The 15320-nt window shown below is 41.5% G+C and overlaps 1 protein-coding gene across 1 annotated transcript in view; it reads right to left on the bottom strand.

The window, feature by feature from the left end:
• Nucleotides 1-15320, bottom strand: part of pitpnc1a (phosphatidylinositol transfer protein cytoplasmic 1a) — a 39933-nt gene that overhangs the window by 9926 nt on the left and 14687 nt on the right. The window contains exons 2-4 of the mRNA XM_068718668.1: nt 4821-4969; nt 1943-2031; nt 1096-1103 (exon numbers count right to left, since the gene is read on the bottom strand). Of these exons, the coding sequence (XP_068574769.1) occupies nt 1096-1103; nt 1943-2031; nt 4821-4969 (246 nt within the window). The remainder of the gene's footprint in view (nt 1-1095; nt 1104-1942; nt 2032-4820; nt 4970-15320) is intronic.

Below are 15320 nucleotides of genomic sequence, written 5' to 3'. Positions count from 1 at the left end.
ACGAGTCAGTTCATCAGGATTCTGATCAGGATTTATCCTGGACTTCCTGAGTTATTCCTGGCATATCCAACTGGGAGTTGACCCCAATCAGACCCACAACACACTGGAGGTATTAAGTATATCACTTGGCCTGGGAACACCTTGAGATTCCCAAGGAAGAGCTGAAGGAGAAGAACATCATGGTTACCTTGTTTAGCATGCTGCCAACATGACTGACTCAGATGAGCAGTGGAAAATTAATGGTTGATGCTTATTGTTACTGTCTCTTGGGTACCATTTAATTGGATGTACATATTTATGTAAAACACAAAAACGCAAAGTAAGAAAAAAAAGAAAATAAAAATATTACTTCTGGATTTAATGTGACAGATGTGAAATTACATGTGTTTGAAAGATGGGATGGTTGTAGTTAAATGTCACTGGATTGCAAATGCTCAAATCTGATGTTGTTACTGTTTGGATTAGAAGAAATTCACTGTGAGCACAATCTGATGAATGAAGGCAAGAAATGTCACAAACACGTTTCTCTTTCTCTCTCTATGCACACACTCGCACACTCGCACATGCAGGCACACCACAATAAGCACTTATTTATGCATTTCATCATGTGCGACTTCATTCTCATAAACTTGAATCAGTATGCACGGTATTGGATTGCATTCAAACACACAGCAACACGAACACGTGCCCTCATTCAAATGTCAACCAGCTAGTAACTGTCAAAAGGCTGAACAGTCTGAAACATTTCCAGGAAAGGAAAATTATTAATAGAAGGGAACTTGCTAATGCAATATTGGAGCATATTGCAAGACATTGCATCCTAATAGACTACAGTGTGTATACCCTGTATGCACTACAGATGTGAGCAGTGTGACAGATGGCGTTGCAAGACACTTCTATATCACAATTCAAAGAACCATGAATTCCTGCTGGAGACTGGATTTTCTGGATTCCAGTGCCAGCAGCATTCAGGAAGTGTAACACCGATTAACCTCTACAGCACACAGATTACCATGTCAGCTTGTGGATCAAAGTGTTTTTTTTGTATGTGTGATCTTGTGTGTGCATGTGTGCAGACACATTGAGAGTACTCACCGTGTACTCTGACCATATTCCCAGAAGAGGCCATCAGTGTAATGGGCAGAAATGGGAGGAGTGTGATGAGGGTGCAGACAGGTAGAAGAGAAACAGAGGAATGAAACAGTATGAGAGAGATAAGGAAAAAAACAATTTAGTTCAAAATGGACAAAGGACCATTAAGCCTCAGCAATAGCACTTCAGTCTCAGCGATAGTGTTTATGAAACAGTCTCATAAAAAAAGTATTATGGACATAGCTGTGTCTCCCTGTGCAGCTGCTACCTGTTGTTTTGCATGCTGCAGTGCTTCCAGTTACTGAAAGTTCAACATAACCACCAGGCAATGTGATTCCCACAGGTTGATGATAATGTATTACCTGTCAGTATTTTTTGTTAAGCATGTTTAGCCTTCCATTTGACCATTTACATTTCAGTTAAACCTGCCTGTCCTCTCTCCATCACCTCCACCCTCCCAAATGACCTCCGTCCCCCCTCCTTCCCTGCCCTCTGCTCATTGTGGATTGTGAATATTATAGAATATTGCTTCTATATCTCTTTGCCCTCCAAATGATCCCATATAATGGCTGCCAGCAGGTGAACGAAGCCATGATTGTAGAGGGCTGCAGAAAATGGAAATGTCTAAATTGTTCTCGTAAAAATCTGCAGAAAGCCATCCTATTACAGAGGAAGAGATCTTTATTTAAAGAGACAGGGGTTGCCTAGTTTTTTAAACCAACGCTAATATTTGTGTATAATATACTGTTCTTTAGGTAATAATGGTGGGACAAATTTTCCTGAAGGTGTATACCTTTTGATTGCACATTTGAGTTAATTGTAGCACAAGGATGTGTAATTAAAGCTTTACCTGTGACAGTGTAGGGGTAATAGTTCCAAGCCTTCTCTGTGACATAGAAGATTTTAGGGACCACTGCTCTGGCCCAGCTGGGCAGCTTGCTGAAACGCAGAGAAAAAGCGGGTGTATTTGTAAACTGAAAAGTTAGAGGACTGATGATACAAAAAACATGCTGTACAGTAAAAGTAGTCCTCTCTTAAGGTGTCTCCACTCTATCCCTATATCACCCAGAAGAAGCAATGACAAGCATCCAGCTGTTTGGAGCCATGGAGGCCATACAAAGAAGCCAGGATGGCCCCTGGGGAAGTTAATTACACTGATTACACGCTCCACCCTGCAGTGGAGTTTCACTGGAGTCTGAACTGTGATAGATACAGAGAGGGACATGGAGGGCGGAAAGTACACAAAACTAGCTATTACTCAGCCCAAATTGATTCTAAATGCAGACAGTTGCAGCCAAGTAGACGGCACTTTATTGGGCGTCCAAGCAAAATGCGAATGATTGCTGAGGAAGAGAAACAACAGGGGCCAAACCTCGCTGAGCTCAAGGGAAAATGTTATAAAAATGCACGGTGTCACAGGTGAAAAGACCAGGTTTCGGAGACAGCGATACCTTAAACAATTGAACAGTAAATCCAAATTAGCAAGAAAGAAAATTGAGTGCAGCCTGTCTCATTATTGAGTCCAATCAGAAACATCACTGCATTCCAAATCACAGTTGGTTCAGATTGCTGCTGATTTTCAGCCAATCAAGCGAAGCAAATAGCACCATGATTGGACACAACGGCAAAATTAAGCTATACTAAATTCCACTTTCAGGATAATTCTCTTTTACACCAGCCTTTGATTATTTTTGCTCCTACATTATCACCCTCGTCCTTCTTATTTTGTGTCTAGCAGCTATAATTGAATGTGGAAATTACACGGAGTCTTTACGGACCATTGGGAGGAGACGGACGCTTCCCTCTGGTCTCTCTCCAATGGACAGCCAGGGGAGTGTGCAGACACAGCAGACTGGTCACATGTCCTCACACTGCCTTAACTACAAGCCACACACACACACACACACACACACACACACACACACACACACACACACATACATACACACGCATAGATTGCAGCTATATCGTGGTAACAGGTGGTCTGTGGGTGGAGAGAGGCAGGCGCGGCGTCCGACAGTGACTGCTCAAATTATCCATCACTTACACTGACCTTATCTCCCTCTGCCCACACACACACACACACACAGACACACACACACACACACACACACACACACACACACACACACACACACACACACACACACACACACACACGGCACTAAATCTTCCCGACCTCTGAGTTTGTCAATGACACTTCACATTTCCCAAAGGCCCACTTACTTGTCACTCCTAACCACGAAACCGTCCCCTCTCTGCCTCTCACTTTGGTTTCTCCATGTGGCTCTCTTTTCATCTCTGTCTCATTGTCTTACTTTTGGGAATGAGTGACCCAGCTGTCTGTGACAACAGTATTTGATTCTGATCAATGTGGACATCATCTTATCAGTCATTTCATCTTTGTAGACCGTTATAACATTATAGAACTAATGATGAATGCTGTGAATGGGGCCAGAGCCCATTATCATTATCAAGGGCCCATTATCATTAGGGTTGATTGCATTATTGCTCTATAGCCGTAAAAACAATACTTAGTTAGCACCTAAAATGGCCAAGTAGTTTTAAAGACCTACTTTACGTGATAGTTTGCTCTTTTGATTTATCACCGCGTCCCCATGCATTGCTAATATCTCCTGTTTTGTCTCTTGTTCAGTTTTCCGTGTATGCATAGCCTCGTCATTGCTGTTTGTTTTCTGTCGGACAGTGTGATAGTGCTGGTGACACACCACTAAGTATGATCTCAGCTATAAATACTCCCGACAATGTCACCAAAAACTGTGCGGCTTCGTACGCTATGGCAGCACTGTATCAGGCTGTGGGTGTACCTGATAAAGAGGCTACTCAACTTGCAGGCTACTCTTTCAGTTATCCAAGAGATTTAACATTCTTCCATCCATTCTCGTCCATTTTGTTTGTTTATCTCTTATCCTTTGCAATCGTTTTGGATCCAATAAGGGAAATCAATGAAGTACTGAACCAGACTTTCACCTGTATTCGTCTCATCAATGTGCTCAACTGTCCTTTATATTCTGGACACACTTATTTTTTTACTGCTGTAATGCTGTACAGCAGAATTGATGCTGGTGTGTGAGGAGGGGTTGCATTCAGAGCAAATTCACAAAATGAGAATGAGGAGACCACAGTTCAGACTGCACACAGAGAATTCAATTGCAATCTACATAAAAGAAAATTAAATAATCAATTTCACGCTCGTAAAGTTGAACAAAGAACAGGAAAATAGGCTTATAGAGAGATGAAAAGGGGGCACCTAACTAGACTGTCCTCTTTGCTTTTTTGCCTGAAACACAACAACAATGCGTAGTGCAGCTTAAGCAAAGCCTTATGATACCTAAAATTAGCAATAATTATGAAATAATCATGTCCTGTATGTGATTACACATACTCAGCTATTTATTTGAATAAGACAAATGTTGACATGAACGCATCATAAGATTTCTAAGGAATGGCTAATCTATGTCTGTACTCCAAGGACTCTCCTGATAGCTTCATCAGCAGCGGCCTAACAAACGCTGACCTGTGATAGAATACTGAGGATCATTAGTGTGAAATGAAATATTTGTTTATATATATATAGTATATAAAGTTCTCTGGAGCTAGACAATCAAAGACAGGTTTCTCTATTTGGGATCAATGTAGTATCGAACCACATTTATACACATTGTTAATTATTTTATTACGTTACATGGCAAGAGGAAGACACTCACTTGTTGAGGTAGATTCGTTTCTCGGTGAACTGGCCTGATCCGTGCTCAGGGTCCACATACGGCTCGTTCTGGACCACCTCCACCCCCTCCCCACGCTCACTTTGTTCATGACTGTGTTTACTGATCATGTACAGCTGGCCAATCCGGTACTGAAAGACAGACAGGAGACAAACAAGCAGAGGAACCTTGATATTAGATCAATTGTTTTATTAAATCTAGTGAGACAATTAAGGCAGGAGGAGGAGGTCATGCTGAGATATTAACACCGTTATAGCAACACACTGTTGTTATACGCTTCTGGAGTTCAAGTCTGATGAGGGAACTTTGAATGGAAACAACATGCTCTTTGCTTGAAGTCCAACAACTGACTTAACGGTATAGTTTTATAGCAGCCATAAAAATAAACACAGATGGGAAAATACCAGGGTTACTGCTTTTCACTGAGTGGTCCTGACACCTTGGCACAGTCGCCATAGGGAAAGAAAGCTGGGGTATTATGAGCTGAAAGATATCAGGTCAGGACCAAGCAGGACAACAATAGTAACACTAGCAGCAGCAGCAGCAGCAGCCAGTGAGGTGACCCTATACCATGGCCCCTTGGAGCACATTAGTCAACACCCACGTCTTTCTCCCATCGCTGAATGACCCGCTTGACCCGAAGACAATGCCACTGTTGGTCGCTTTGATAGGCCGGCTCGTCACACTGCAACTATTTTCCATACATTTGGAAAAAACGACAAGCATTAGAGCGACAGTGCTCCAGGACGGAGATTTCCGACTACTTGTAGGCCTATTTCCGGGCCGGAGGAAATAGATACGGCCTTGATGGTGACTTATGCCACTCTGCTGGAATGCCTAGGGGTCATGTAGGACTCAACTGCCACACACACACAAACAGAGCCAACCAATGATAGCTGTGTTAAGCTCGTGGAAAAAAAAAAAAAAAGGACAAGGACTGCCTGGGATGTTGACTTGTGACTCCATATCCATCCACAAAAAGAAGAAGAGAAATGTGATAGTGTAGTGGAAAACAGCAAAGCCAATGTGTACCCGTAAACGAGCTCAGGGTGTAGCTTCTTTTATCACAATGCCAAATTTTTCCATCTGCCGACCATGAGAGAAAAAGCAAAGGGCTAAGGCAGAGTATTCCTAGCTGGAATGTTGATGGCCGTACGTTTCTGACTGAACAGCTGTTGGGGTCTGGCATCATTTTTCCGCTGCAATGACAGTCGCAGGCAGGAGGATCCTGTGTTTAGTCACACAAACACATGACACACATACAAAGCACAGTGGCAGTGAAAGATTTGTGCATGCAAAACAATAAGGAAGAAGAGAGGCTTCATCTCGACAACTGGAAGCTGCTCTAATCAATATTACTAATTACTAATGAATCCACTGAATATCTGTATGTAAAAGGGGTTTGAACCCACAGAGAATTATCAACGGTAGTGACTAGCTGGTGAATATTGTGGAGCATTTCGCTGCTGAAGAGCCAGATATTTCACTCAGGAGTTGGGGAAAATCATAAAACAATCAAAAAGAGTGAACACAAAATCTGTTATAGAGTGATAACATGTTCATGTTGTGTTGACAGCCTGTTGTGCTGCCAAGAAATTAAACTACGCCGTTTTGAACATTTAGATTTAGTGTTATTACTAGAGATCTTTGTTAAACTGCAATATTATTAGATGTATGAGGAGATGGACAAGGGCCTAGAAAATCATACACATGCAAAATACATATCGTGTAAACAGCATCGACAGACAAGAATAGCTGTCACAAGGTGAAACTAAACACCGGGGATATACTAAGGACATAACATGGAACTGCTGTATACTGCATAGAGCAGTTTCATAGAAAACAGCTACTCATCCAAAGCATTTGAGACCCATCTTTGTCCCTGTGTTTGCAAAAGTGAGTTAGTTATTTTGTAATTAACCGCAGCATTACGCTATCGTTTGTTGCACATTTCATCTGTATTTATGATTTGTTATGATCGAGAGTGAGGAGGTCCGTGACATTCAGACCAGCTAAGAGAAGAAGAAGCATGAGGTTGTCGTACAAATCAATAATTACATTTCCAGAGATTCCCGTTTGGGCAAAAACAAAGATGAGAGGTGGTGTGAACAGCACACATGAATCTCCCTGCTAGATGAAAAGCATTAAAGGCAGAGTAACCACTCGAGGGGACCTCTGAATGCCACTCTGATCACACTGATGGCCAGCAACAGGACATTAACATTAAGCACCATCTTTCATGTTTCCCATGGCTCATTCAGGGCTCAGACATATTGTGTAAACACGCCAGCTGTGATGATGTTCTTCCTACCTTCCATTGTATTGAGCCCCTGTGTGCCGTCTACCTGATGGCTGCTGATGATGAATGAGAGGCTGCTTTCATTGTTGTCTTTGGAAATCTTGCTCTAATGACTAGGAGGGAGAAGTGGCCCTTGCTCAGGTTAGAGTGCCCATGAATAATCTTTTTTTATCTCTTCCTATTCATCCCTAAAGAAAGTAGAGTCATTGGGTAGGATCAAGGGCTGACAGCAAGGAGAAAAGATGCTTCATCGTATGCCTGGGTGTCGTTTTTTCCTCTTCCACCTGTCATTAGATTTATCTACACAGTCAATTTTCTTTATTTCCTTCTTTTTTTCTATCCTCACCCTTCCTCTATGTCCCTGCTTGATTTCAACCTTTCCTTTTGTAAACACCTCTTTTCACTCTCTGCCACCAAACTTTGCAATAAGTACCTCATTATGTTGCATCTGTTAAAGCCACATACAGTTCAGTCACTTTCAGCACTCGGCCCTCTGTAGTCCTCTGTATCATTAACTCTGGTTATTACTGCTGGTTGAGAGCTAACTTTTTATTCTTTTTTTTTGTCAGAGGGATGAGCTGACCACCTAAAAAAAATCATCCTGATGTTGGTCCCTCTTCTTCCTTTCTTTCAATCTCTTTGTGAAACTCCTCTGTTTTTATTTCTGTCAAATATGAAGCTACAGCCTGCAATTAACAAAGAATGGAAACAGGGGTTGGTTATATTTCATGTTTTATCTTATACAAAAACTGGAGAGTAACAATTACAATTCACTATTACTGCCGTAAGCCCAGACATAGTCACAGACATAACCCACTTAAATACTGATACACTAAACATTAAATACACAAAAATTAAATACACTATAGTTTTTATATTTTCTTGTTTCTTTACCCCTTTATGACAGTAAACTGAATATCTTTTAACGAGACATTTGAGGATATCATCTTGGGCTTTTGGAAACACTGATCAACATTTTCCACCATTTTCTGAAATTCTATAGACAAAATAACTAATTGATTAATCGAGAAGATAACCAACAGATTAATCAACAATGAAACTAATCGTTAGTTGCAGCCCCACTTTGGACAGAGCAAGGCTAGCTGTTTTGTGCTAAAGGCTGTAGCCTCATCTTCAATGGGCAAATGTGAGAATGGTCCAAACCGGAGACGGCCACAAGCACACTTTATTCACGACATACAAGTATAAAACGAACATAGCAAAGCGCCCCTTTGTGCTTTTACTCTCAAAAAGCAAATTTCCAAATATGTCTTTTCCTTTAATAAGCAGATGAATGTAACAATATCACATGACGACATCAGTTCAAGGTAATGGCAGCAATGTCCTGGTTACATTTAAATGTCCCCAACACATAGGAATTAATGAAACACATCCTGTTGAAAAAAAAAACTACAGTGCATTAGAGAAACATGCTGGTTCCATCTAAAACATGCAACCGAGTCGCCATGGCTTAATGTATGAAAAGTAAAATAATATTTAAAGACGAAAGCATTGAACCAATTCTGTGATCAAACTATGTCGCATACCGCCTCTCTGTTCTAACACAACAGCAGGTGGTGGGGAGCTGTTATTGTGCTGCAGCCAAGGAGTGTGTTAGTGTGAGTGTAAGATAAGACTCCTAACAGAATGCACACACACACGCGCACACACACACACACACACACACACACACACACACACACACACACACACACACTTCCGCATATAAGAAAATACTGGGCACAATGCATACATGTAATTAAAATTCAACCAGAGACAGTAATTACTGCTTTAAGCGCTCTGTATTCTTGGATAAATGACTGAGCTCCTGTTCAGACAAATGGCTTCTGCAGTTTGATGTCCCCTGTTAGGGTTGTGTGGAGGGGTGAAACATAAAGCATCATAAAGCTCACGGTTCATCTTGTATCACGGTTTTCAGTCACGGATCGAAAAAGTTCTAAATGTAATCCTTTTACTTTGTTATAGGCATCTATTGTGGATATTTACATAAAAACACACAGAAAAGATTGTATTTTTATTGCAAAAAAAAATATTGGAATTAGCAGTTTTATTTATATATCATAAACTAGTGCTAAGAAGTTAAACATGTACTAATTCTTTCTCTAATATCTACTTTATATTGCTGTAACTGTATATATTCAAGTTTCTCTCCAAAAGCTACATTTTACAAGATTACATTTAAACACACCGCGATAACGTTATAATTTACCTTCACCCAATACCCATTTTTACTGAACAGAGCTGAGCGCATCACAATATAACTGAATGGTGCCTCCATACGTCAGCGGTTAGCACTGGTGCTCTGCTCCTGTCAACTTCAACACAGATTTATTGTTCACAGCGTAACATTATCAGGGATCAGCAACTGGAAAGCATTATGCACTAATAAAAATGTGGACTTCCCTAAAAGGCATCGTGTACAAGACAGTACATTTTGTAGCCAGGAGAATCATGTTGTTCGCACGTGTGTGTGCGTGACCGTGCACCTGTGTCTGTCCACGGCTAATCTCGCATTCTGCTGCAGCAAACTGCATAATATTTTGGGTATCCAGTTATGACTGGATGCTCAACGACCTCTCGTGTTTGTGTTGATTTACACTCTTTCAAAACACCTTTTATTGCCTGTTTTATACTGCCATTGACTGCCTGTTAACTCCTTGCTCACTACTTCACTACACCACTTTTATTGTTTGGCTATCAGCTAACGGAACTACACACACAGCTGACTGCATCACCAGCGATCTGCGGCCAGAGTCAGTTATTCTGTGCCTTTTTACTGAGCATCAACCTCACGTTTACACTCGTATCGTGGTAAAAAAAATAGACTTGAAGCCTAAATATATGCTTCAAGTTGGGTTACGGCTGTGAGACGGAGCTGAGAAGCAATCATACACAGAGCCGGTGCAGACATCTGAATAGACACAAATGAAAGTCTATCTAATGTGTAAGACCGGCGAGTGAAAAACAAGTCTGATACACTTGCATACAGGCGGGAGTTATTTATTAAATAATAAATAAAGTTTAGTGAAAGTGAATACTTTCTTTGTCTTTTTTTAAATCGGGTGTGATTTCATTAATTTTAGGCCATATCACCAAACCCTACGGAATCTTTAACAGCTTTATTTATGAAGTTTCATTCCCTCTGTTCCTTCGCAGATAAATGTTTGTGAAAGCCATCCTTGTGGTATTATCTCATCTGCCCATATGGTGGATGAATTATTCTGACATCTGAGGGTGCACAGATATATATTAAAGACGCCTCTTCTCACAGCAGATGCACACAAACAGTAGCCAAATGAAAATGTATAAAATGTCAACACACATTTGTTTGCATTGGCAAAGGTTGATCCTAAACTATCAAACCATATGTGAACATCCATATTTCAAAACTTGGAACATAAATACATTCAATACTTGGAACAATGTAGCAGTCGATGAATTAAAGAAATAAAACATCCACCTTCCTGCCAACAACAACCAGTCCCCTCTGTGTCAGGACAGGAAGGTTGCTTCCTCGTAACGGACCAAGACTAATACAAACACATCTTTTAATTATCTGATCCATCTTGAGTATACTCAATCTGAAAACAGACAATAGAGATACAAAGGAAAGCCCGCTGAGCTTGTTAAGGTACAAAACTTATGTTTCAGCTTGGTCGAAGTACTCCTGTGGCGCTGCTATTGCTAAACACACACACACACACACACACACACACACACACACACAACAAACTGCTAATATCACCAGCTGAACTTAATCAAGGCAATCAGTCAGTCAGAGAAAGAGGCACACACACAAATGCACGTGCTTGTACTAACAAGGACACAACTCCACCCACGACTACCCATCTAACCTGAATACTTTCCTGAACACACACACACACACACACACACACACACACTCACACTCACACTCACACACACACTCTCACACACACACACACCAAACTGCTGCTTCAGCAGAAACGAGGGCATGCTGTTGAGAGCGAGTGCGTATGACTGACTGTATTTGCTCCATTTACGCTGATTCAGCAGAATGTGAAGGTGAGCATTGACTCCCTGTAAAGGTTTGATAAATCCACAAGCTGTAGCATTGCGGGTCACAAAGGCAGTATAGGAGGATGCCAAAGATGGCAGCAGGCTCAGCGGTGTGTGTGTGTGTGTGTGTGTGTGTGTAGCCAAAACACTAGTGTATGTCGTGCCACACGTTGCCGTTCCCTAATTTCATTGCCTTACTCAAGAACTCAGTCAGCCAGAGCAGCATCCAAGAGCAATAGAGCGTGACAGGTCTGAGAGCACGATAACTGAGTGTCAGTGTCAGGATGAGGAAGTTCAGATTCCACCAGAGAACACCTTTTACATTTTGAGTAGAGTCAAGTGAATTCATTATATTATAGTCATGTATAACATAGATGGAGTAGACCACATACTACCCTACACAGCAGTTATATTTTGTGCTTCTTTAAGGGAAGATTAAAGGGAGGGCGTATAAAACATAAACCTCGGTCGAAGCGTCATAAAATCACCCATTAGATTTGCTATTGCACGCTATTGCATGAATCTTGACGAGATCTTCCTACAAGCATTTTCCAACATAACATATTATATATAACTACCACATGGTTGACGCACAGCAACAATATCAGATATTGGTTTTATGTACCCAGGGTTTGAGATTTACTACAATAGAGGGGAATGGAATTGAATTTGTATCACTGGGTGAAATTCACTTGCACTTTAGTAGTGGCAACAAACAAAATGTAGTGTCCGACTGCTATAATGAATGGACTGAAGTGGAAATGGCACCAGCCCTGATCCGCACAGAGAGGTCTCCTTAAAGCCACTTGCCAGGAGCAAAAGACTGCATTACATAAACCATGTCAAAGACGTGTGGAGAAGCATAATTTATTAATACTGATCGCTGCAGGTGGGAGGGAGCCCTCCCCTGTTGTGCATCCATCTCCACCCGTCTTCTCATCCTGCATCTCTGCAGTGTCTGAGGTCACTGAACCAAACATTACATAATGTCAAGATCACTCACTACGGATGACACCACTACGCTTCAGCCTGGCAGCACACTGAAGAGATGTGCTCATATGCATACAGGAGAGAAAAAAGGGTGAGGAGAGGATTGGATTGAGGTAGATTGGCAGAGAGAGGTGAAGATGGCGACAAGGAAAAAGAGAGCAGCGTTTCAGAGGCAAGGTGTTCAAGAAAGTGACAGACTGTTGGAGCTATTAGATAACAGGACTTGACTGAGGACAGCTGTTTCCCTCTTGCCCTGCCCACTACCCCTGTTCCTCTTCCCTTTTATATGATGCATGTCACTTTCTCCTTCAAGCTTGGCAGCATTTTTTTTGCTTCGCATTACTAACTCTTTCCCTCTTTCCTCCCCTCCCTGTCTTTGCCTCTTGTCTGCACGCAGGGTGGAGAGCATCATTACATCAGACATTCTTCTGACACTAGTGGATGAAAGCATTTCACCCCTTTTACCAAAATGCAAATCCTTATTTCAAGCCCTACAATATTACCTTTGACAATATTTCAGAATACAACATCACATTAGGCCTCGACTGGGCTGGCAGGGACAGCAGTATGTAACCGTGTAGCTTTTAAGGACTCGTTGAAGCAAGACAAAATGCCTGCATAAGAACAAAACAACATATTATCAGATCATAATGTATGTTGTGTGTGTTTACATGCAATTTACATTTATATGCATTCATATATGTCGGATGTCATCTAATAGAATGATTTGGAACAACACTTGCTACAGACATTCGTGGTTCTCAGATTAATCCTAACTTTGGTGATCCTCTGACTTTTATTCTGGGGCGACTATGTAGTTAAATATCTATGCATTGATTGCCATAATTGATCCAAAATGATGACGTCCACGTCATCCTCTAAGCTGCTGATACCTGCTAAACATCAGCATGCTAGCATGGTCATTGTAAGTATTTCAGCATTCTGATAATAGCTCTCAGCTGTGCCTAAGTATAGTCTCAAAGAGCAACCAGCATGCCTCAAGACTGGTGATCCTTAAACGTGCATGTTCAATCAAAAACCAGCAGGAGAACAAGTTCCTTTTTTGGCATCTGGTGTTTGATGTTTGACTGCTGACACACTGTGATGCTGGTTCACTTGATATACTGAAGTCCTGAAGTGCAGGGAGTGTTACCGGTGAGAAGGAGCCTGAAAGATGGGATCAATCTTTAGGTGCGAAAAGGGTGAGATTCTCATATCCCAGAAACTCTGAAGACCCTTTGGTGACACAATGTGAGCTAGTAAGAGAGAACAGTCAGAGAAAGAGCAGAGATAAAGAATAGTGAGTCACAATTCAAGTTCAAAAATGTTGGCAAATAATTTTTGGTTCACTGTCAATTGGTGCTGTTGGATCATTTCTACATACAAGTGTGTTTATTGATGTCCTTGGCTTCGTTTTAGTACTATGGACCACACATCCACACACCCTCAACACAAAACAAACAGTGTTGTAGTCACATGTACCAAGGCCAATCTTTTTTCCTGTTTTTGCTATTTTTCTAGCTTAAACAGCAGGATTAATGAGCAAAAAACAAACAAACATGATTTGACAATTAGTCGACTATAAGTTAAGCCTATTCAGAAAGTCTTAGTTGGGACACTCCTAGCACACACACTAACACATTTTGGACCTGTTGTGATGTTCAGGTGACTGCAACAACAAAGTTGTGAATCAACTCACAGATTTTACTGTGCCACCCAAGGCTGTGTTTAATCTCACTCCCTGCAGAGCTTAATTCACAGTCAGTAAAAAGCATGAGCAGGGAGAGATCAATCAAACCCCCCCGTGGAGAACAAAGAATAAGCCGAGCCCACGGTGGATGCTGAGGTGTGACACACATTAGTAGCAATGCAGATTTTTGGTTAATGTAATTTGTGTCACAAACATACCATGCATATGTGGGCATACACCCAAACTCTGTTTCAACTCATTCTGGAGCTGTTTGATGTGCAGCTGACCGCAATTTAAGAGTAATTTACCCGCATTATTTTTTGTGCCTTGAGCAAGAAGCAGGTGATTTTATTCCCAGGCTTCACTCAGTTGGTTGATAAACAACCTCTCCCTTCAAGTTACGTAAGCCTTTTGTCCTCTCTGTTCCACTCCGTGTTTTGGTACAACTTGAATTTCAAGTTGCTTGGGGAAAACCATCTCATTTATTATGCATCGAGAGAGAGCACAGTGTATTTCTAACAGCACTTTTGAGATGGAAAGAGAGAAGAAAAAGTGAGCATGAAAAGTAGAGCAAGGGAGAAGGAGTGAGAGAGAAAAGGATTGACCACCAGCGTTCTCTTGGTTTGGTCTTGGATACAATATCAGCCTCTCCATCTACTTTCTATGACCTGGTGTTTTATCTGCCTTGGTGGAGCCGACTGTAGCTTGGGGAAGCTATGCACGCTCACTGTTAATGGAACTGGGTAAGCGACTGCAAATAGAGAAGCTTGTTAAAAACCCTAAAAAAAGGTTGGCATGACATAACACCAGCAGTGACAGGTGCAGCAGACCTTTTTAAAGTTTGGAAAAAGTACGACACACATATGTGTTTAGACACGCAGTTTGGCAACGGAAATACAGCGTAGTGCAATAGCATGTCAAGCTATGAAAGGACATTAACTAAACATGTTGATTTTTCAGATTGGTGCGCTATTATTGAGTGGATAAAATACATTAACGAGTGGTCCAATATTTAGTGGAAAGATATGTATTTGGTGGAGAAACCTAGCGTGTAACGATAAACCAACCAGACATTACGAGGATACAAGCCACTAGATGCTTCCCTCTACATTATCTCTGGTCACGTACAGAACGTCAAATACCATAGACTCTGATTTGTACATTTATTTATTTACAGCGACTTACAATTCAGTATCTATCTACACACCGTAGACGCAGCTACGAGAGCAATGTTGGGGTTAAGTGTCTTGCTCAAGGACACATTGACATGAGACTAGTGGAGCTGGAGTCAGGGATCGAACCGCCGATCCTGTGATTGAAAGGCGGCCCTGCTCTCCACTTAGCCACGGTCACCCATGGTGTCCCCCATGTGTCCGTGGTTGCTCGTTGTGACGGCAGCTGTTGAAAACACGACCAGAACAGGTGTCCTGATAAATGCCTTGAA

The sequence above is a fragment of the Cebidichthys violaceus genome, unplaced genomic scaffold (genome assembly GCF_023349555.1).
Source record: "Cebidichthys violaceus isolate CVI_PGR_0920_01 unplaced genomic scaffold, fCebVio1.0.p SCAF_23, whole genome shotgun sequence".
NCBI lineage: Eukaryota > Metazoa > Chordata > Actinopteri > Perciformes > Stichaeidae > Cebidichthys > Cebidichthys violaceus.
The sequence above is the reverse complement of the archived record's forward strand: the minus strand, read 5'-3'. Positions and strand labels throughout refer to the sequence as shown.